This window comes from Centropristis striata, chromosome 6 (genome assembly GCF_030273125.1).
Source record: "Centropristis striata isolate RG_2023a ecotype Rhode Island chromosome 6, C.striata_1.0, whole genome shotgun sequence".
Classification (NCBI taxonomy): domain Eukaryota; kingdom Metazoa; phylum Chordata; class Actinopteri; order Perciformes; family Serranidae; genus Centropristis; species Centropristis striata.
In genome coordinates, this window is record NC_081522.1 from 19619131 (window position 1) to 19644422 (window position 25292).

At 40.1% G+C, this 25292-nt stretch overlaps 1 protein-coding gene across 3 annotated transcripts in view; it reads right to left on the minus strand.

The window, feature by feature from the left end:
* Positions 1-25292, minus strand: part of osbpl5 (oxysterol binding protein-like 5) — a 51164-nt gene that overhangs the window by 17966 nt on the left and 7906 nt on the right. Inside the window, exons 2-4 of one of the 3 annotated variants that reach the window (XM_059335129.1) lie at positions 17371-17432; positions 1130-1285; positions 809-882 (exon numbers count right to left, since the gene is read on the minus strand). In XM_059335129.1, coding sequence (XP_059191112.1) covers positions 809-882; positions 1130-1265 — 210 coding nt within the window. In that variant the 5' untranslated portion in view covers positions 1266-1285; positions 17371-17432. Of the gene's footprint in view, positions 1-808; positions 883-1129; positions 1286-5665; positions 5684-17370; positions 17433-25292 lie in introns of those variants that run through there. The other 2 variants (XM_059335130.1, XM_059335132.1) reach the window with 2 other exon arrangements.

The window sequence follows — 25292 nt, forward strand, 5'->3', positions numbered from 1 at the left end:
GTATGCACTAAACCAATATGACTCACAATATTATTTGGTGAGCCCACACATGCGCTTAGTCTCATCTATTTGTGTTAAAAGAAGCCATTCTTAAAAGCGTAGTGCACTATTACAACCCTGTTTAAATGGCAACATGCAGGGCTAAGGCTGTGCTCTGTCTCCTATTGTCCCAAAAGGGCTTTCAGCATGGGAGAAAGGGCAAAAGGCCAGAGATGCAGCTGTGCCTGTGTATTATTCCTCATATAAATAGGCAATATTGCGAGACGAGGCAGAGCAACAAGCGGAGACGAGACCAGACAAGATGAGATTACCCGGTTGCTATTGGAAACATTTATTGACCACTCCTAATTAGTATTACTAAAGAATGGAAATACATTGTTAGGACTAATACAACACAGGCAGCAGCAGGACAATAAAGGTCCGGGTCAAATACATGGTTTACGGTGCTAAAGACACAGTTCCCACCATGGCCCTGACATACAAATCCACACAGCTTTAAGAGACTTACATTGGTTCAGTGTCATGGCTTAAAATGTCATTAAGTCCTGGTTTGTTTAGGCCAAAAAAATAATCAATCTGGTTTCCATTTCAAATGCACTGAATGTTTGAAGCAAGGTAGATATCACAATCTTGTATATTTTATGACAACAATTTTAGTTTGTCTACTTCACATTCTCATAGAAGTTTTAGGGTGCTAATACTACAAGCAATCATAGCAAAATAAATCATCATAGAATACAAAAAAAACAGGTGGCTCACCTAATGAGTCATTTAGAGTGAGCTGCCCAATCAGGATTTGTGTTCTTACCTTGCTGCCTGGTGATTGGGCAGGACTAAGTTCATTACTCAGCATGGAGAGACCGTTCCTGTCTGTGTCACTGCCTGGTGGGAACCCACAACACACAGTAACATACAAATGAACTCCGTGAATAAACCTGCTGACAGACGATTAAAGCATGGCAGCCCCAGAAGCACATAATAAGCAGCAAGCTGAGGTTTGTTGTTTTGTAGGAAATAAGTACAGTACAGCACAGTACGCCATCATTTCACAGACACTGGAATCCACTGGCACACATCACTGAAGTATCAGATTGTATTCACATTTCATTTGTCAGCTTTGGCCTTTTACCTGGGCTGAGGTTGTAGAGGTCGTTGTCTCCTCCATAAGACAGGTTGCGGGTGAGGGTGCGGGGGTCAATTTTGGGTGGGGAGGTGGCGTTGGGGCAGAGAGAAAACCTCCGATGGAACAAATTCTCCTCCTTCATCCTGACAACCTGCTCGTCCTCTGCAGGGGGGGAAGCGCAGCGGAAGAGAGGAGGAAAGGGAAGATTTGGAAAGGAAGGAGGAAACACGAGAATGGAAGAAAAAAAATTTGATTAGAACAAAATGTAAGAAGACTTTTTCATGCATGCATTTGCTAATTAAGATTTAAAAACAGTACAAGTGATTCATCCTGTCTTTGTGGCTCTTCTTGTTTTGAATATGATCCTACTTGTTGTCTCTCCCTGCGTCACTAACTCGGAGCTCTTAAACTCCATCCACACTCCCTCTCTTTACTATCGGATTGTGTGGACCCCCGCCCTTTCTCTCTTCTCTAACACTAACAAAGACCTACTGTACCAGGACATGTCAGCCTGTCCACATAATAGCACTGTGCATGGCAGTGACAAGCAGTTCAGACTGCACATTGTCAGTGTATATGTCAGATCGTGTCTCCAACCAAGTTCAGTCACTCTGTCTACAGAGACTCACTGTCCCAGACGACCCCCACCACCATTGCCACTACTCCTCCATCCTCCCCGTCAGCCTGCATCAACAGGCTTCAGTCCAGAAATTGCTTCGCCCCCAAAAATGCTGCTTCTTCAGTGCTTCCCTTGATATTCACAAGGATCCCATCTACTAATGAGATGCACATCACAGCACACAAAGGAGGGCAGATGCAGCTACTGCAGATGTGGGCAGGATCAAGCTGTGGCTCTGCAGCTTCATGCTGTTAATTTACAGCAGTGAGTGGATTAGTCACATTTTAGGCCACCATGCCTACATAAAAGAGACAAACAAAAATACACAGAAAAAAAAACATACAGCATACAATTCTGCACGTAAAAAAGACATAACTGTGTCAGGACTTTAAGTCTTCTGTGAATCTGTGAGCTGTTCATTTTTTTTCTTTTCTTCTTTGATACCCAGAGACACAATGGTGTACTTTGCCCATTTTCTCTTTTCTCTCTTGTGCCTTGTTTTCTCCTTTACTGAGCTCCGTAACTATTGACAAGTGGCAAACTATTCATAGCCAGTTATTAACAACTGCTGAGGGTCACAGTTGTTTCCAGACAGAATTAAATATTATGCTTGCTCAACCAGCTGATCATAGCAAACCGGAGCTGACAGTAAAAACTGAGGTTAATGGAGCGTAGCTGTTACCACCTGGGTCTGTCTGGACGGCTCCACTGTTCTCTGCTCAGATCAATATAATTCCATTCATTTTCTTTCAGTGCACAAACACATACAGTAGACAAGACCCTCTGACTCCCAGACTACAGAGCAGTCTCGCCTACAAGCCCTCAATTACAACATTGAAGAACAGCTTGTTACATAAAATTCATTCATAGAACACTTTCACAGACTGATTCATCTTTTATCTCTCCCACATCATTCAACTGTGACACTGGTGCATGAGGAAAGGGTTGTTTGTCAAAGTGTACATATTGGTAAGGGACAGAAGTAAAAACCTGATGGTTGACAATTGCTCAAACTGGAAATTGGAAGCCACATGGAGTGCCAGAGGAGTCTTGGCGGTTAACAAACTGTACTCTTCCTCTACAAATGCATATATGCTCATATAAAAAATACACAAGCACACTCACATCCGTGTACTTGTCACACCACTCCCTGTTTCCCTCCGTTTTCTACCCTGCCTCTGTGACTCATTCCTTCAGCCTCCTGGCTCCCTTCTCATTTCTGATCTTGCAATCTCTTCAGTGCATTTCTTCCTCCTGCCCTCTGCTCTTTTGTTCTTTCAAGGAGGCAGCCATGAACAACCAAGATATGAAAGGGAAAAGGTATATTTATTCTTCCCGAAACGGAGCCTTCTTTGTCCTTGCGGAGCACGACTAAAAATAGCATTCCATTGCTGCAGTGCATGCGTGCATGTGTAGTACAGAGCTAAACCCTGAGTGCAATGCAGGCTGCATGGAAAAGAACATGAAGCTTTAGCATTACACAACAGTAAACACAACAGGATGCCAAACTGTATCAGGACAGAGACACATCAAGAATTAATACCACTTACAGTGCAGGCCCTAGGGCGGGTCAAGATGTGGGCAGACATGGAGAAGTGACAGGACAGACCAATCACAGCTGGTTCTCACAGCTGCAGGGCGGAGATTTGCTCGGACTGTTTGCATGAGCATATTACGCAGTCTAGACTGGGCATGGGTGTGGAATCCATGCATGCTTAATGTGTGTGTATCCTGTGTCGGCCTATCAGTTGAGCATATACGGAGGCCATTCCATTAGTGTTTGTGCAGTGTTTGTTGAATGACGTAAGTGTAGAAAATGAGTGTGTGGATGTGCATACGTGGCCGTGAGTGTGTGCGTGCCTTGTTGCTGCAGACTGAAAGGGGGATTACACATACACATGATGTAGCGCCAAAGGAGAGAGAAAATGCTCCACTCCAGTCCCAGCAGCAGTGGAGGAGCAGGCTGCATTGAGTGTGCATTACTCACAAGCACACATAAATGAGTGCGTGAACACACACTCACACCAGCAGCTGTACTGTGAGTTACAGTCGTACGATATACGAGGAGGTCTATTTCATAAATTCAAACTGTAACCAGTACTGCTGCTTTACTGCAATACTGAAACGCACAAACATGTACAGTTTAAGGCACAAGATATTCAAAACTGTATTAAAACATGTCATTTTCATGTCCAAATATAAATCAAAACATTCAGCTACTGTTTCCTCTGAGGTTACAGAGTTCACTGTTGGCCATTACAGAAGAAAAAAATATGTGTGTGTATTCAAGAAGGTGCACTGTGGGAAGATTTAATTGGACATCAACAGCAAAAGGACATTCAGATATATGGGTGGTTGACGTGACGCTCAATTTTTGTGTTCCCAGTGACAAATATTACAAAAATTTGATAATATTTCATTAAAATTAATGTTTTAATATGCAATGAGTATCGTTCTTCAACTATGCAAATATTCTGTTTTGAACATGACATTTGTCCACCGGTGCAACTGTCCTAGGTAGCATTACTTATCTTAAAACAACTGTAATTTAATGAAAAATTAATCTAAATACATTAAAATACTTGAATGCATGTCATACGAGTGTTTACTTAATGAATCTAGAGGTTATAAGTGTTAAGGTCCCTATGTAGAGTTATTATGACACATTACATTTTGTCCGCAAAACTGGTGTCCTCCTGGAGCAACGCCATTATGTAGAGATAAAACAGGCATTAATGTGACCACCCCATTACTGAGAGGGGTCCTTCCAGAATCAGGAAGGACAGGTAAGGTAGTCAAGGTAGTTAAGGTAGTCCTTTGGTACAACGCAGTTTAAGTATTGATCTGAATATTTTTATCAATTTACATTGATTGATCATTGAAAATAATGTAAATTGATAAAAAAAATATTCATAACTAATATGCCTTGGGCTTATCTATCTTATCTGTCCAACATTCTCTGAATTAAATAATGACATTCTTTATTTTGTTGCACCGGTGGACACATTTTAGGACTATCACACCAAAAGTTAATAATATGCTAAATATATGAAGAATTAGAAATGGACACATTCAGTTTTGAATTATTCACATATAAGGGAATATAATTGTATGTCATTTGACATATATTTTTGGAATTATTCTGTTTTTCACTTTTCACGTCAACCACCCATATATCAGTGGGGCCCTCACAAATACAGATGTGTCGAAAATGAAGCATTAATATATGGATTATATCTTTTCATTAAACTATGACCATGACCACCGATGCTCCTTTTAATGTCGCTTCTTTTGTGTATTTTGTTTCTACGGAAATGTGTTTTAATGTGTCCTGCCTTGATGCGATCTAATATATTTTAATGTACAGTTATTAAAAGCAGATTCTGCACATGCAAACCAAAGACAAATGTTTGCAGTTTGCATGCAAAAAGTAGACAATTAAGTCGATTTTTCTATTATAGGGGAACTTTATCTTGTGTGACCTTGCTGGGAGAAACACTGAAATAGAGGAAGCTCTGGTCTACTCTCAGTGAGTGAATATCAGGGAAAAAACATAAAAGAAACCTGTCGAATGAGAGTCCAAGGATAAATTCAAACACCATTTGCTCTTAACAGATCTATCCTTTGACTGACCTTCTATTAATACTGATACATAACATGCAATCGTGCTCAAGCTTCACTCTCTCAACTCTGTTTACACAGCACTAAAGGTTTTCCAAGCTAGGCCAACATTCACTCCAACTACCACTGTCATGCTAGGCTAATATTTAGCCAATGATAGGAGCAACTTGTGGAAAATATAACGGTGAGGTAGCAGCACCAGGTAAGTCAATAACACTCATTCCTATGTCACACATTAACCTTGAACTATGAGAAGAGGGACAGATAAAAACAACAACAAACGCTGCCTGACCCACAGTTACCTTTGATGAGGTGAGAGCACTTGTCTTGCTGTCACATGGGGCATGCTCGTTTTTGTAATCATTACACCAACTGGGAAGAGGAGGGAGGGAAAACAGAGGGAGGTGTCTGTAAGGGAACATGTTGACATGTTCTAACCTGTATATTGCTAGCATGCTTGACTGATCAAACTAGCATAAATCTCTGTGTCTCTCAGGGACACACAAGGCTGGGTAGCAGATGTAGTGGCTGATAGTAACCTTGGACAGTTTGTATTATTATATTGCTTTAGAAGCTATTTCTAGCAAACAGTTGGACATTATCCCAATCCACAACCTACATTCAACCAAACACACTGTATGAAAATCTGGCTGGGAGACACTTTACTCAGTTGATTGAGTAAACATATATACATACACAGCATTGAATCAGCAGGAAACTTGATATTATCATGCTGGTTTTTTGTTTTAGCTCTGTGAACGTTTATATACCAAACACCGGTGACACCAGAGATGCAAACTGTGTTGTCTTCAACTCTCTTTGAACAATTCTGAACTGTAACAATGTTCAGGTACTGCCTATGCAGGAGCTACTGCACACACTAGCACTAAGTGTTTCTACAACTGAAACAGGACAGAAAATTAGGTTTCATTGACTTTCTTGAAACACACAGAATGGGACAGAAATCCGACCAACTGTCTCACTCCTGCAAACTGCATCTTTGTGGGTCATCAGCTAAAAAAGTTAACTAGTGACAAGATATTTTCCCCCAACAAAGTACACATTGAAAATGAGGCTACCTGTTTGGCTTAACATAATGTCCAGCGATCCTAAATTATATACTGGCACCCACTCTGTCAACACTTCAGCTATTCCAAGGCAGAAAATGTCATACGGCGTTCAAGATCCCTGATTTAGCACTCATGTTTGCCTTTCACCCTGTCCCTTCTATCATTCTTCCCCAAAATAGTCAGAGTGTGTATAAATACTGAATTGGGCTAAATTTATCAAAAAAGTGCATTTCATATAACCAGTTTGTCAAATGAGACAACACTAGTTGTGTATTTGATGGCTTCCCCTGGCTTCAAAGACTGTAATTCATTATTTGCTTTACCAGTATGTCACATCTCTTTAACCAGCCTAGTATTCCTGCCAGTGGCATCACAGCTGTGTTCCTGCCTGTTGCAACTGTTGTTAGCTAGCTAACATGTGTAATAGACATAACATTACATAACATTCAGTTTGAGAAAGCTTGACAGTTGATTCAGAGGAAGATGTGTTGGCCTTCTCAATGTCAGAGCCTAGCTCTTATTTCAGTCGTGAACCCCCCTCATGTCGTCATGTTGGCAACAATGCTGTCGATATATAAAAATGGTCTGGTGGCTTACACATCTTCAGCCAACACACTGTCATTTGTTACTTTATTGGCAGGAGCTATAGGGGATATTATGCATATTAATAATTCAAAAAAGTTCTGCTCTGGCTGATGCTTTTTGCTACAGTTTAATTTGCTACCATGCTGTTGGCTGGGTGACAACATTTTCACATCATTATTTTGAGTTTAGAAAAAAAATAAATGTGAAGGCCTCTGATTTAACTGAAGCTGACAGCCCAAGTACACAAATCGACACACAATTAGTTTCCGACAAAGTATATCGGGGACAAATAATACACATATTAAAAAGGCATACATCCCGAACACATACCTAAAAATTTCAACCTAGCTTAAGATAATTGGACGCAAGAGCCATGACTGACGGAAGGAAGGAAGAAAAAAGGAAATGGGTATAGAAGTATACTATGCTTGACTCAAGAATCTCAATTTCAGTGACAGCCAGACACAAAGGTGGCCTTGATTAAAAAAAAAAAAACTCCATTGTGTATGTCTACATATGCACACTGAGGTAAGTGCTAAGCTTGTGTGAGAGTGTGAGAGTCTTGCATTTCTGACAGCCAGCATCAAGCCAGCTGTTGCTAATATGATGGCACAGATTAAATCACTCCCTCCATCCTTCCGTCACTCCATCTGTCCTCTCTTCAGCACCCCCAACCCTGTTAACCCCTGTCTCCACTGACGGCAGGACTAATGGATGCCCATATGACCTACATATACACCAATAAGCTGCCGCCAACTACAGTATGTGCATCAACAATGAACCCCGCGACATACTGTAGCAGACAGACCACAGTTTTTCTCTTTCAAATGGTACAGTGGGGAGAGCAGAGATGAACACACACAAGCGAGATGTGCAGACATTTGTTCTTCCATTTGCTCATGTGCCGTGAATTTCAACCACTGCCTCTGCTGCTGCTGCAGAATTGCAGTATTCACCTTCTCAGTTGCCTTTACTGTTCCCACAACATCAGGAACATAATGTTATATTACATCTACAGAAACATCCTGTAAAAGAAAACTATTTCTCAGAAACCCAATCAAAAAATGACGAATCAGCAGATGATAATTATGGTCTTCTGAATGCAGTCATTACCATCAACAAAAATGACAGAGAGCATTTCAATTTTCGGTGCAAAATCAACATCTGTAAATGTACTAAAACATGAAAATATAATAAACTTAAAACACCAAGTGCATGAGAAAACTGAATAAAAAAAACACATTACTTTTAAGTACTGTTAAATTCAGGTCAAGACATTGACAAAGCCTAGTAAACATGCATGTTGTTTCACATCAATCTAGTTAATAAAATATTAAAAACACTGTCTCTAGGTTGTCTCAGTAAATGCTTTGAGCAAGCATAGAAAATAGAGGTATTTTAAGTGATGGTCACAGCTCCATTACATTGTTCCAGCTGTTGCCCTGACTAAGAAATAGCCTTAGAACCAGAAATGTGTAGCTTTCAGAAATTTCTAAAAATCTCTGACTAAATAAAAACAAATGAAAAATCAAAAGCTGAAACTACTGTGTCAAGGAGGACACGAAGAAGGCAGAACTAGGTCAACTGTTACAGTTTACAAAGGAGGCTAAATTTGCGACACTGTGGGAGGATGTGTGGTTAGTTGTTCTATTCTGAGTCTTGTGGGGGTTGCAGGTGTATTTTAAGGAACTCGCATGGAGAAAATGTCTTCCAGCCAGACTTCCTATTTGATCTTACCTAAAATAGGAAACTCCCTTTGTTGTGTAGAGACTGCGGTTGTCCGTCACCATGCTAAACCTGCAATACACCTAGACCATACAACCACAGTCTCCACCCTTTTCTACCCAGTATGCCCCTCCCTGAGTGATGCTCTGTAATGTCAATAACTGTACATGTTGCAGCTATTTCATGACCATCTATTTACTTTCTTCAAGGTCTTGCTCACCTAATGGAGCACTTCATCTCGTATTCTATGTGTTTAAAGTTAGACTGGCAGGAGACACAACCTCCATTTGTACACATAGCCAGTCTCTGGGAACAGAGTCTTCTGTCAGGGAGAAGGGAAAGAGCAAGGTAAACATAGCCTGAAAATAAAACCTAGGATTCCCTAAGAGGCAGTGGGAAATTAGCTGAGATTTTGGATCAGGCTTTTGGGTGACAAGTAGGGGAGCAAAGATTAACCAACATGTATCTACAGAGCCAGGGATATGGCTACATCAAAACACAAGCAAAAAAACAAATTCTGTATATAAAAAAGGATCCCTTCAAGTATCTCTCTCTGTGTTGTGTCTGCACTACCCCAATCACATCAAATCAAATTGAATCAGTTAATGTGATTATATGCTTTAGAGGGCGATTGCTTTTAACTTTACTCTGCAATTGTAATTACAATACACAACCTCCATGCCATTCCTGAGGTCTGGTAGTTTAAAGTAACGCCCAAGAGTTCACTTAAGACATGGGTAAGATGTCAACATGCATGCGCTGACGAAATGGAGCAGTTTGTTCCCAAAAAAGAAGGCACCGACTCCTCAGTCATCTGGAAGTGGTTCGGCTTTGCAGCGTCCGACCTCAAGTAAACTACTGCTGTAAAGTTTGCCCAAAGTCTTTGGCAACTAAAAGCAGGAGCAAGACTTGCATCTCAGAGGCATGCAGCAGAGTGTGAGGCACTGCATGCACAAGATGACAGCAGCCCTATAAACAAAGCTTAAGTGCTAAAAAGCAGGTAACATTAGCAGAATCATTTCCCCATGGTATCCCACATAAGAAGGAGGAGCCCCAATGGAAAGACACAGATGCATTGGTGTCTCACATTGCCAAAGATATGGCAACCATGAGCTGAAAAGCCTGGGTTCATCCACATCCACATTCAAGTCAGAAGACAGGCTTGACATCTTTGCAAAATAATTGTTTAAAAAAAAGTTGAGAATATTACAAGCACCCGGTTTATTGTTGTATTCCCCCATCTTCTGATCTCTATTGCCTCCTTGATGAATCTTTTGTGTTTATTGCTTTCCGAACTCGACTACAGACACGTCACAGCGATCAGCTGACACCTCTGAAGAAGACTGAAGTTGTCAGTCGAAACATGTCAGGTAAAAAAACATCTCCTACTTTCCCTTGTCTGAACAAGAGAAACTAAGGATAATTAAGACATATCTGTTTAGACGGGCGTTTAATTGACTATATGTACCTGGTCAACTAGACGTCCAGGCTTTAATTATGTTTTCTTGATGTATTGTGTTTTTCTTCGTTTGCCTGATGTTGTTTTATACCCTTGTAAAGCACTTTGTGGTTCTTTTCCTGTGAAAAGCGCTTTATAAATAAAATTTACTTACTTCCTTACTTACCCTAAACCATGTATCTGGACATATCTCATCGTAAATTGACAAAACAAAAGCCCCCTGTGAAACGTAAAGCGAAGCTCAGTCAGCCCACCAACAACCACCACTCAAGTTTATATTCCTATCTGTTCTAATGAAGCATTCATATTCCCCTTTTTAACAAAATCTAAACCCTCTACAATTCACCAATCCATGATTCCACGCACTGGGACCATGTTTGACCTGGTGGACAGACCGAGCCAGCTGGCTGTCTGTATGGTTGGATCCTGGCCAGTGGTGGCTCCGGCGAGAACCAGCCTTAGGCAGGCCGAGCCAGGCTGAGCTGATGAGAGCAATGGTGCCAAGCATGGCCATCTTGCATGCAAATGCATCAACATGCAGGTCATGGACACACATGCATACGTATACACAGTGATACAGACACTAACTTAACATTTAAAGCTTCAGATGACAACAGTGACATACTTTGAGAGGCTGCAGCCAAGACTTGCAGTACTTCCGGTAATTCTATTACAGCTGTGAGCCAGAGGAGGCAACAGAGCTAGGATTAAAGATACGCTATGGAATTTCTTGTCACCAAACATGGCAAGGCTGCAGCTATCTATTAATCATGATTACTGTGATGATTAATTAAGTAATCATTTGAGAATGCTTCCTTTCAGAGTAAAAGTAAATATTAAGAAAATTCAGTAGTTAAAAAGTTAAGAAATAGAAAACTGACAGAAACACTTTTTAAAATTATATTTATATTTAGAATTACAGTGAATAGTGCAGAAAAAGTGAAAAAAAGTCAAACAACATTGATTATTACAGGATCATACAACCCTCAAACATGTACTGATGAGTCTAATAAGTCTTAGACCATACGAGTGATTTGGATTTGTTTTGGCTTCTTATGCAAACATATTCATTTTAGATTTCTTATTTATTCATACACATTTTATTGTTCTTTTTTTCAGATGCTAGTACAAATTGGTAATACAATAAAATGTAGTCTGGTATTCTTTGAAATCACAATAATGGAAAAGCAGTCATGGAAAAAGGATTAGACTACCCTTTTTTTTTTTTTATTCATTCTTCATTTTAATGCCTGGTACAACTAAAGGTACATTTGTTTGGACAATTATAATAACAACAAAACATTTTCCATGGTTTTTTTCTTGATAATTATTTTGGATATTATCAAGAAAACCATGGAAAATGTCTAGATATCAGCTATTAAATTAAACTCTTATGAGCTATTTTTGTTGTTATCATTATATTTGTCCAAACAAATGTACCTTTAGTTGTACCAGGCATTAAAATAAACAAGACATTGAAGGAAAGGGGTTGTCTAATAATTTTTCCAAGACTGTACATCTGCTTGAAATAGTAACAACAATAACAATATACTTTTGCTTAATCAGTATTACAGTCTGTGAGATTCCTCCCATAACAAGTGAGATACAACAGAAAAGAAGTGGACTATGAAGACAATTATGGAGATGGGATATTGAAAATGAAGTAGCATAAGTAACTAAAGAAGGTGGGCTGGTAACATCAAAGCTGATGATCTGAGTCCTCTGCCTGGCTGGAAAATCCGATTGGGAGAGGTCCAGTTTACAAACTGCCCTTCAGCAAGGCACTTAATACTTAACTGCAACACAGAAGAGGCAGGGCTAAACAGTAATTTACTTTGCATTTACAGGGCCACCCTCAATTTCCATTGATTGTTTGTTTGATGACATAGCAGGATGTTGCTGAGGAAGAAGAGGCGGCATGAGAAAACCTTCCATGGTGGTGAAAGCTGAAAGTAAAATATTTGTCTGGTAACACAAGGCCAGTTTAGAGCAGAATATTTATGGAAAATATACTAAAAGTGTGTCGGATTCAACAAATTTCATATGTAGCTTCCCTCCAGCTACTGTGTTTAACTCTCAAAGCTGAAAAAGTCAATGCACGAAAGCACAATTTTACTCATCACGTTGCACCTTCAATAATATATAAGGGCAATGTAAATTAGATTCTTTCTCATGCTCTACTTCAAGTCGCTGCAGCGTCTGAAAGGCCCTGTTACATCATGCCTTTTTATAGAGCTGAAAACCTCTGTGGAAAAGAAAGTAAAATAAATAATAAGACGTGGAGCTTGTGAAGAAAGAGAAATAGATAAAAAAAAGAAGCAGAAAATGAGCCTGTGTCTGATTAAGCCAGCACAGGCTACAGGCTGGGCAAATTGTGGTACTCAGGGGAGTGAGTGTGGGGAGGGCAGGGGCTCTTCTGCCTGTCTGCTGAAGAGACAGGAGGTGCTCTCCATCCTGACTGGACAGAAGGACGGAGCAAGGGATAATGGATGACAAGGTGTCGGATAAATGACTTTAATTAATGATGCTGAAACAAAGAGCAGCCCAGTGGGAGACAGAGGGTACGAGCCCATTACAGATTCCTCAGACTGTAATATACCATTTAATCGAACCAACTGTCAGAGATGAATAAATTATGGCTTATATAGTTTCTCAGATAAAACTTGATTTGGGCATTTAAACTGGGAAATTTAAGCTAGTTTGTCATGAGTTCTACACTCTTGCCAACATAAATCCGCTGCTTCTACCTTCCCATGAGCTGGGTGTTGGCCAAAATACTGACTGCATATTTTAAAAATTGAATAAAAATACTATGGCTATAAATATGAAACTGCTAGGAGAAGTACTAAACTTGGGGAAAAACTGCCGATACTGCAGCTATACAACTTTATGAATGAACAAATTGACAATGCATTGAAAATACAGACGTCAGCTGTATCTAGCCAGCAACAACACAAGTCTTTTGCTTATTTCTCCCTACATCCTGTGCTGTTTTCTCCAGTTTATAAAATGAAAAAATCCTGCTGCAAACTACTTTGAATAAACCTCCATCTGCCCTTTACATTAAAGTTAGCCATTTAAAAAATAATGTTAACACCTACATAATACAAGAGAAATAAGACAATGGCATATATTATAGAAAAATGTGTGAATACAGTAAGATTACTATTTTTTTGTGTTTTAGCAGTACCGTACAATTTAACATGATCCTACATGTTTGTTTATCATGTTCCAGATTTCAGGAGCAGACATTTTAAATTAACAACCATCTTCAGCAAACTGAAATACTAGTTGCGATCCATGAGCTCTGATTTCAGCAAGGGGGCTCCTCTAACTCTCCTTCCCACTGAAGAACGGTGAGAGAGGGAACAAGCCAACTTCACACCACTTCTCACCAAACACCGAGCCCCTCTTATCTGGGAAAAAAGAAACTTTTACCAAAGGGGGAAAAAAAAAGTTGGCCGACGAGCTGTATTGGACTGCTGGGTGCTCTCACACCCGACATGAATGAATAATGCCGCAGCAAGACTTGCTCTTGATTTGTAAAACGTTAAATGGGAAGTAATTGGGTCAATTTGCTCACAGTACAAGTTTTGCCCTTTGTCCAAGCAGTCACTTGATAGTCGTGTCACAAGCCAGCCCAGGAGCTAAATTAACGTAATGTAATGATGCTGAACTTTTTCTATAGGTCTGGTGGCTGAACAACAACTGTGCATCGGTTTATTTCCTTTCTTCTGTGGTAGAAAAACATTTTAGTAGTCACACAGTTTCTCAAAATAGTAGTAAAAAGTAATTAGATCCAAGTGATCAAATAAACGGGACTGCAGCATCATCACAAACTTCAAGAGTATGTTTGCCCTTTGAAGCAGATTATAATTAATGTATAAAAGTTTTATTTCATAAATAATTTTGTTTCATCGAGCCTCTATACCACATGCCAAAAAATGGTGTTCCTGAATAACCCGACATACCCTTAAAATAACCATACATAGCATGTCATATCAACTAATATATGTGACTCTGCTGTAGGTTGGAACTAAAAGGAGTAAACACAGAGTAAAGACAGTCAAAAGGTTGAAAGGGTTAAAGTAGTTTTGACTAACAAACCTGAAACAGGTGTTTTTTTACTCCAGTCCATGTATATATTATTGCCATAGATTACAAGAATCCCTAACCATGATACACATTTTTTGCAAAAGTCAAGGACTAGCATATGGCTTGAGATATATATATACATATATATATATATATATATATATATATGCCTGAAAACAAAACTATTATATGCCTGAAAACAAAACTATTCCAACTTCATGGCCAACCGTGTAAATATACTACTTTTTTGTAGTAGTACGTGCAAAGTGTATAATTGACAACATGGCGGCTCCAGTGTTCAAGTGGCACTCTACCTGTGTCTGTCTGATGCTGTGACCTCTGTGACTTTTAGCACTGCTTCACAGTTTCACTGTATTCCTTTCCTGTTTGCCTGTACCTCATTGAGCAATGACAATTAAGGATTTGGTCGACAGATCAAGACTCCCCACAGCCTGTCCATCCTCCCACTTTCTTGTTTACCACCTGCCCTCTTTCTGTCTCGTCATCAATCCCACACTGACAGGCACTTCTATAGAAGCTGACAGCAGCTCCCAGGCTTTTCACTGACAGATACAAGAGCTAATCCTAGCTCGAGTGCTAATCATAATACACAACTCATTGGATGGATCTCGACAAATTGTAATAGTTCTCCTGAAGATGCCACTTGGCTTTACCTCTAAGGATTATCCATCCATTAGCTATACCCGCTTATCCTGTGAAGGACAAGCCTTTGAATTACAAAGTCACATAAAAACACATTCATACTCACATTCACAGTTGCCAATTAACCTAACCTCCTTGTCTTTGGAAAATCCTACACAGGCAACGGGACAAACTGCTGGTTAACCATTTGTCCCCTTTAGGATCATGATGACCAAATTAATGTGTCTCCCTTCGGTATCTTTTCCAAGCATACAGTTTCAGTTTGATTTGCCATAGTTTGAGATATCTCCCAGATAGATTATACATTTACTTTTGCATTATGCTGTCTCAGAATAAATGGGAAGTCCAGACTGGTTTCATTTCTCACAAATACACAGGAAGAGTCTTTGATCCAACACAAAGATGGATAAATCCACTCCAACCCCCAGGAATACAATTAAAAAAAACATAAATCTCACTCTGGTTCCCTCATTGTTGCTCTCATGAAATTACACTTTGCTTTGCTGATCAAAAGAGACTGCTCGGTACTGTGAATGGAGATCTATAATACCCAGTACAGATGCTATTTAGCATTACTAGCACTCCCCTTAATGTATTCTGCCTGACAATCAACTTTGTGCTTTAGATTCATTATCAGACGGTTATGCCCTGCATGTATGACTGGTCTTTCATGAAGCTGCGACAGGCTAACACTAAGTACAATATATAGGCCTGTGATCATTTATAAACAAAGGGTGGTATTTTGGTTTTCCAGTGTGCACCTTGCAGCCATACCTCTTTGGCGGGGACATTGAATGTGACATCTGCCTTCTGCACTTTCCATTTGTGTAAACCAAACTGTAATCACAGTACTAACTACAAACTGTTGGTATGGTGTGAAGAAGGTTGTCAAAAGTATCGATAATTAAATATTTTTTTCAGTATCATGTGTTTGATTATATATATATATATATATATATATAAAAACAGATCTATGATCATGGTTTTATGACAACTTGAGGGATGACTGATGTGACAGATTGGAATCGTAGAGAAAAATTAAGACATCCTCCATCTGTTGGCCCATAGTACATGACCCAGTAAATGGACACTACGTTGTACAAACAAAACCGAGCCCTATAAATGGAACACAACAGATAAGGGAGCAATGTAACCAGCCTGTCAGCAGACAGAAAGAAAAACTACAAAGTATTTATAACCATTATCTTAACACCGTAGTAAATCAGACAAAAAAGTGAGGCGTGAGTAGCCTGGGTGTGGGCTACTGGGTACAGGTTGAGACACTTCGCCTGGTTAATGTGTAATTTGCAGTTAAATCTCATACGTCTCCGTACTGCAAACACATGCCAAGATAAACAGCTTGGGCATGGCTGAATCCAAACACTTCCTGACTGTTAGTGGGCAAGCAGGGTTTTTACACGGCTTCACCTCAGTACGGTCTGCACCATGTTAGGGCCGTATGGAATAGCAGAGCAAACGCAGTTTCAGGATACCAAAAGCAGAGGGCACAAGTTTACCGTGTCACTTCAATCAGTGTAATTCCACCACACCAAAAGAAACCTGGTTTACATATCTACACTTAATGGACAGATGTGCTGAACAGCTGACTCTGTCTCCTGTTCTGTTTATATAGCCAACAAACCTGAAATAAAGACACTGGTACAATTATCTTTCTAGGACGGACCAAAATACACTGTGTGTTTAGGATAGGAGGTGGAAAAAAAGAAATAGTAACTAGTCATTACACTTCCACTGCCACTGTATGAAAGATCAACATGTACTGCAGGCAAACTGCCTGTTTCAGGGCTTTGCGTATCTCCCTAAAGTATCATTCTGTAGCCAACTGTCCTTGTGCAACCCCAAACATTTACTCCCTTCTAACCCAAATGAATCTGACACACCCTGTAAGCTGCTGATCTCAGTTCTGTCAAACAGTTTCTCTTCTTTCAATTCTGCACTCTGCTTTTTGCTACACTTACACACACTTACAATTGCTCACATGAAAATGCAGAAGTCACCACAAATGTAAGCTTCGGAGCAGCAACTGACAGTGTGATCATATTGCTGCAGAAAGCAAGTATACGAAAAATGCAATAAAAACTGGCATAAACAGAAAGTACATCTACTCTACACCTTAAGAGACATGGCCTAATTCTCCTCTGCTCAAGTTATCCCTCCTGGCAACACTGAGTAAAAATGTACTTGCATTTGTGTCAGACTTGGAAAGTAGACTGATGCCTGAGAGAAAACAGGTTCGGAAATTAAACCTCAACCATGTACTGCAACATGTGAATTGCACATGCAAACCATTTGATTAACAGAAGCTAAAATAGATAGATAGCCAATTTAACTGAGCGTATGCATTATTGAGACAATAAAGAGAGGGCCTGCGGGTGAGAGCTCAGCTTACCTTTCACCTGAGCTGCAGGAGACACCACATCCAGAAGCCTTTGTTGGAGCAGCCTGTCTCACCTGCAGACATACAAAAAGTAAGAGTAAGGTTTCACTTTAACGCACACAGTGAAAACAGACAAGCCGCTTCACTCCCGGTGTCTCTCCTTCCCATGCTCCTCCTGGTCACACCACCATGTTAAGGAGGGTGGAGCCCTACCCCTGCCAGTCTCGCTCCTAAGGGAGCCGCTAACGTCTCTCTGGGCCAAATGTCTGTTTGCCACCTGCACACACACCACTGTCACTCGGTTACAGCTGGTCTCCAGCTAACGTAGATCTGGAGCAGAATCACTACTTGAGCAGTCTATCCTTCATCCAATCCATTTAAAAAGGTCATTGAAAGTAACAGTAAAACTGATAGCACAGTCAATGCTTTTTTCATGGAAAGAAACAGGATTCTATTCAGTGTGTGTGTTTACTGAGTCAACAGAGACACTGCAGCAGTCACAGCTCACCATGCTCAAACACACACACAGACACTAACACACACATTCATGGAGGACTACCAGTGTTACAATGAACAAATACACACCCTAGTAGGATATGAATCATGGGAGACTGAAGGAATCTCACACTATATTGTTCAATTTGGATCCACTTCTCATTTTAATCTAAATTTTGATTCATTCTAATTAGCTGCACTCACTGTATATTGTTTATTGTTTACAGCTAAAATTGCCGTTTTCAACACCCCATTCTGGTCTTACTTTTGTTTTCCCTTCAAATGCCTCTTAATCCTGCCCATGCAAAGAACAATGCATTCTCGAACAGCTGGGATGTGTGATAAGCCTGAAATAAAAAAAAACAAAACCATAACAACGCACACATCCATACACACAGCAGCAGGCAGACACACATACTCCTGACATACAACAAATATATTAATATGATTCATAACAGATGTGGTGTCAAATCCAGAAATCCAATACTGTAATCACTCAACCCCAAGCAATCAGTATTGCACCAGTTCTGCTGCAGGGAATCACAGACAAGATGTTGTATTGTCAAATTAAAAAGGACTTATATTCAATAAGTATATTGGCCCGACCAATATGGGATATTTGAGCCCAATACCAATTTTAGAGAGGGATGTTTCCCAATACAATTAATTTTTGAGCTGGAATGGAAATACAACTTTTCTATGTGAATTGTGTACTGATTTTGCATTGATATGACAATGCAAATGTATTAAAAAGACTCTTTTCTCTTAAATAAAGTTAAAGAAAGAAGGATAATTAGAGAGCATGGCTAATTGTTCATCCAAAATCTTCCCATATTGGCGTAGTTTTAGTTTTATTTGAGATCAACTCTGCCTTGCCTTGTCTTATCACTCCATAAAACATGTGAACTTTCTAGCAAACAACACAACTCGATCTCTGCGCGTCTGCCCCCTCCCACCTCTGATACTGATCTGCTTCGCTGTGATGGATTCGTCCCTGCAGTAACGCTAAATTGCACATGGTCTGTCAGACACAAGTGGCACCTTTATTCTGTTTATCAAACCAATATACATAGCATAACATAATTGACAGAATGAGAGACGAATAAAGACTTGAACATTAGAGGTTTATCTCTATGGAATTTCAGTTATATTTTCCCCAGGATTGTATAACATGGACCTTTTAATTGGATCATGACCAAATCCACAGGTAGGAGAACTTTACTTGACTACAAAAGATACAGTATCACCCAACTCTCTGACTTTACCAAGGTTGGCAGTAACTCTATGAAACCTGCAAAACATCATTTCAGCAGTTAAAAAAAAAAACTGGTGTGGATCTCACCACTGACACCCCAGTTAATGGTCTAATTGGCGAACCAACAAGTGTAAAATGGGTTGGGCAGCAGAGATGGAATCTGCGCCTTTAAATCCTATTGCTGAGCAAAGGAGGAAGCCATAACACTTGAGTACGTCTAACCTAAATAAGAAGTGAACTGAGAGAGAATCCCTGAACTGACAGCGCTTGAGGGGCAAAGACAAAGGGGGGAGGCAGTGCAGAGGAGTAAGCCAGACAGCAAATAATAGAAAATAGAAAGACATGGAGAAGAGGGAAGTAAGGGGTAATCTAAGATTGGCTCTGAGGGCTATGGCATCCTCAAAATAACTACAACAGCACTAATTTCTGTTTATGTATTAGAAGGATTTGTGTGACATTCACACATGACATATGGCACCAGAACGATAAAATGTACAAAGTGTGCATTTACACAGAGTAAGAAGCGACAGAAGACACTGTGACCCAGAATGTGGCATGGTTTGGATGGAAGGACTCCAGAACTACACCACTTTCTAATATACACTCTGAGCTGTCCTACATTTTCTCATTTAGACCGCACAGTTAAGTTTCTGTTCTTGGGCCCAATGCAAAGTGCAATAAAATAGACTACATGCCACGTAGAAGATTATGAGGATGCATTCACCACATGACCTGTATTCCTTTCTACTTTCACTCTGCTGTCGAATACCACAAGAATCCATCCATCCATCCATTCATTCTCGTCCGCTTATCCTGGGCCGGGTCACGCGACGCAAAGGAGCAGCGGCTCTACTCCAAACTCCCTCAGGATGTCTGAGCTCCTCACCCCGTCTCTAAGGCTGAGCCCAGCCACCCTACAAAGGAAGCTCATTTTGGCCGCTTTAGTGCTCTGGTACCAAGTACACTTATGAGCAACTCTATGTTTGAACATGGTGTTCGTTATGGACAATCCGTGACTAGCACAGAAGTCCAATAACAAAACACCACTCGGGTTAAGATCGGGCAGGCCGTTCCTCCCAATCACCTCCTCCAGGTACCATCATCGTTACCCGCATGATCGTTGAACTCTCCTAGAAGAACAATAGAGTCCCCGAGTGGAACCCCTTCCAGGACACCACCCAGAGACTCCAAGAAGGCCGGGTACTCCGAACTGCTGTTAGGTGCATAAGCACAGACAACAGTCAGAGAACTTCTCCTCGTGACTTTCGGCCGCAAGGAGAGAACTCCAACACAGCGGCGCTAAGCCAGGGGCTTGTGAGTATCCCCACACCCGCCCGGCGCCTCTCACCCTGGGCAACTCCGGAAAAGGAGAGAGTCCAGCCTCTGCCTTTTTAAAACCCTTTAGGTTTTTTTAATTGATATACAACTCTAGGTTTTGCAGACACCCAGCACCAGAGATGGAGAAACTACATCCTGCAATATCTTGTAGACTTGCCAATGTCTTTTACTGTTAAATTCTACATACCCTCAAGTAACTGGGCCAAATGAAATACAGTGAGAGAACCATTAGCCACACAAGCCCTGCAATTGAAAACTATGGTTACGGATGGGTGAAACACTGCCACATGCATATTGTATAACCAGCGCTCTGCATGTCTCTTCGCGAGCATTCATCTAAGTAACATTTACATCAGAACACTGCGAGCTTGCCAACTTTCCCAGCGGATAGCCAAGACTGACTCATAGGAGGGGACCAGGCCAGATCCTGCCCACTGATTTATAGTTGTGTCTCTGGCTCGTTAAAGGGAAACAATTGGAAGGGTGTGAATAATAACTTGAAGCAAGAAGTAGATACTCCAACTGGGAACATAGTAGTGGTTAGAGACTGAGGCAAAAGTGATAACAACTGGCTGATGGAGTGTGAAACAAAAGTTCAAATTTTCTTTTTGTCTTTCTTGTCCAACTTTTTCACAGTTCTTTAACCTATTCATTAGAGGTGGGGGCGTCAGTATTTTCGCCGTTTTAGTTTTTTTTTTTCCCGGAGGCCTTAGCAGGTTCACTTTTAGAAATATGCTGGAGATAATGGTATCATATGAAACTAGAAGATCTAAGGAATCTATAGGCACCATGTGCAACAGGTGACATATTGTGCCGAGAAGTTGTCAAAATAACGCTGCAAAGTAAGGCTTTTTTATGTTTCATTAAAAAAAAATTCGGAGCAGTGAAGCTTATATTTGAGGAAAGTTTGAGAAAAGGCTGCAATTGTTGTCATCCATACATGTTTGATATCAGTTCAGTTCAATTTGAATACTTTGTGGAGATATGAAAAGACTGAAGTGAGATGAATAGACTGAGCATTTTCTCTTATTTGACAAAACAATCCTTGATTGAATTTAATTTTGTGGACACAAAATGCAGTTAAACAGTTAAATCGCAATTTATTGTGTAGTAATACTCACCATATCGCAAAAAGCTTAAAATCGCAATAATATAAAATCGTATCATGGGGCATCTCATGATTCCCACCTCTACTGTACAGAATTGTTTTCCTCCTCCTTTACATTAAGGTCTCACACTATAACATTTTTGTCCATACATTGTGTTTTGTTTTAAGTTTCTGCATCAAAAACCATCAACAGTCAAGAATCCTAATAGCAGCATCTAGAATCTCAATTTCCATCCAACTTCATCTCCATCCATGCATGCTCACTTAGCTTTATGTAACTTTGAACAAGATTGAAGCAGGCCTCCTTTGGCTCTGCTGTTAAGGTAGAGTCTGTTTGGAGGGTAGATGTTTTCAATTAGCTATTATAAGTAGGGATGACGCAGATCGATCGGCAACTGATCGAATCGGCCCGACATGATAAAAAAACGATCGATCGAAAAATCAGGTCAAAGGTTAAAATCACCGATCCGATCGCATTATACGTACATGTGCTTCACAAGTGTTTGTTATGGTGTCAGTGTTTCCCATACATAGACCATTCTGTGGCGCACCGCCACAGAATGGAGACCGACCACCACAAAATGATTACCGGTATGTCTTTTTTTTCCCCCATCTAAGAGATTTAAAAAAACCTGGTTGGACAGAAGAGCAGCGCTGCTTTGGGGTCTATAACGTTAGCCTACGCACAGAAAACACCACATTCACACCAATAATAAGTTTTACAATGAACCGGGGCGATCTCAGAGCAGACAATACTCTCCGGTAACGTTAAGGCATATTGAATGGCTGCCGCAAATCCCGTTAACGGGACGAGAGCAGTCAAAACGGCTGCTTCAAGCTAGCTACATCAAGGGTAGGTTTGCCTCTTATTTTCAAAGTAAAAGCACAAATTCTATCGTTATAAAGGGCAACGGGCGTTTTATTTTTGCGAATGTAACCGGAAGTGAGTTGCTCACGACAGCTAGCTTGAGTAGCGCCGAATTCGTCCGAACCAAATAGTAAACAGCTGGTATTTAGACAAATTAACGACGCACTGGGGATCTAAACGGCTACTTTCTCACCTAAAAAGGTTTAAAATGATAATAAAGTGATATATTTAAAGAATTTAGGACTTTACAGCCCTAATATTTGAGATAGACTACTATGCCCACAGTCAAATCAAAAAGAATAGACCACATTTTTAAAGTTTTTATTATTAATATTATTATTGTTGTTATCAGTCCTTTTTTGAATGTTTCCTGCTTTAATCCAGATGAGATGAGTATTGAAAGATTTTTTATACGGCAATAACGGCCTCGTCAAGAGGACAAGGAGCAGCATGAGGAGGTATCAGTCTGAAACAAAGTTGAACAGTCAAATGGCTAGTAAACGTTAATTTATCTGAATGTTCTATAGGCATCAAACAGTGGTGCTCAGGGAGAAATAGAGGAGGACAGCAGACAAAATGCTCCTGTAAGACAGGCAGCTGCTGAAACAACAGGTGAGGTGGAAACAGAGAAGTTTAGACTTTAAATTAAAAGAAACAAGAGTGGGGGAAGTATTTTAATTTTGATTTGTCTGTGGCAAATCACGACACCCCACCGGTGTCAGTGGAGCACAACACATTGCTACCTGGTCTGTGGGAAACACTGGGTGTGATGTACATTCCGGATCCAAAGATGGCGGTAGTGCACCGAAACACCGCCGCTTTAAAATGAAGAACAAGTGTTGTGTTGTGGTCACGCAGCCTGCATGCACCCACACACACCCACAACATGTCTGCGATATGGAACTTTTTCAAAGTGAGTGAGTCCGATGTCACACACACTAGCGGCAATTTATGCAAGCATTTAGACATTTAGAGAAATGTTAGTGTGAGAGTAAGAAATAATAATATATGTTACACTGTACTCTAGTTCAATGTGCAATAATGCCACCAATGTCCAGACTGGCATTTTGAGTTTGTTTAGCCTGTTAAATAAGCTCAATTTTTATTTGAATTGTATTTTATACGATATATGCAACAATACAGCCATTTAAAATGGATAGTATCATTAAACAAATGACTGAACATTCAACATTAAGCTCTTGCCTGTTCTTGACTGCCCTATCGAGGCCATTTTGGCATATTGTTTTCCACAGTGCCACTGCTGCTATGAAGGAATATTAAAGTTACTGCTATGCAATAAATAAAGGTAGGTAATCTAGTAGTATCTAGTAAATAAATGGTTACAATGTTAACATAAATGGAAGACTATAGGCCTGTGCATGAGTGGATGAAATGATGGGGGGAAAAGAGTAAAATATAAATATAAATATTAATATCGTCCCACATGATCGATCGGTTCTGATCGATAATCTGATCATGAGGCTTTAGGTGATCGGTATCGGTCCCAAAAAAGCTGATCGGACCATTTCTAATTATAAGACAAAGTCCTTCATCTGCTCCTGGATCTGAGATTCTAATCCAAGAGTATAATGGAGGCTGATATTTACAAGTGCCCACGGATATACAGGGATTGTTTGTCAAGTTAAGCCAGAGCACACAGACAAACAGACCATAAACTTGATCATCCTCCTTTCATTAATGCAGAAAAATCACAAACATGTGGCATAAAGACACAAAGAGAGCACTCACTGCTCATAATGACAGCAGATTAGAATTTACAGGAATGGAACTAGGTCGAAGGTCACTTAACATTAAGTGCACTCAAATGCCTTAAAGACTGATTATTGCTCATCGCCTACCATGGGGTCCATAGTCTGTACCATTAGCTGAAACTCTGGATTGGTACAGTAAAACTGGTAAGCAACTCATCTATTGAGCAAGATAGGACCACAGTTGATAACAAGCATCTAAAACTGGCCCTAAGTCCCAGTGCCAGGGAACTAATGATTATAGCCTTGATAATGATGATGCAGAATAGGCTAAATTAGGACTGTTATGTGTATGGTTTTGTGGATCTTAAGTTGCAAATTACACTCTAGAAAGAAAAGAAAATCTAACAACAAACACTGCTGTATAGCATTGTCTTTTACATTTAGCCGCATGAATTTTCCCTGTGCAGTGCGGCAACGTTTCCTCAGACCACCTGCATAGTCTACTCAAACAACCTCAAAACGGTCACGGCTGCTTGTTCTGGAGAGTTAAAAAACTAATTTTCACTGCACAGAGAAAGCAACTGTGTTTTAAGCTGCCCTCGTCAAGTTAATTGACAATGCCCGGAGCTCCTTTGGGGGCTGCCACCTCCATGTAATGCCCCCAATGCTGTCTTAGAGACAGAAGAATTGGCAGCAAGCAAGTAAAAAATTAAGCTCTCCGTTTCATTAATGAAAAGGTCATTTGCATTGGTAAAAACAAACGAAGTGATCAATCTGACCTGGACAGTACTATAAGCAATGCACTACAAAAGATTTTGCTGTAAACATTTGCACTAATTTACAAAAGTGTTTTACTTTGATGGCGAGTCCATCATTCTTCTTCTAATAATCACCAAAATATCAATCTTGAATGGCAATTCATCATACTAATAATTGAACTGTGACTGTGGGCAGCCAGGTTTTTAAAATTAGACTGTGATCACCGAAATGTTTATTAAAAGGCTTAAAATGTACAATTACAAAGCAGCCCGGTAAGAGTTAAAGTCTGCTAAAAGAGGGTGTCTAAATAATACTTGTTAAATACAGGAGACAAAAGTATGACGTGGTTCTACTGAACCTTACATAAGTAGCAAATACATTTTAGTTTTAGTTCTCTCA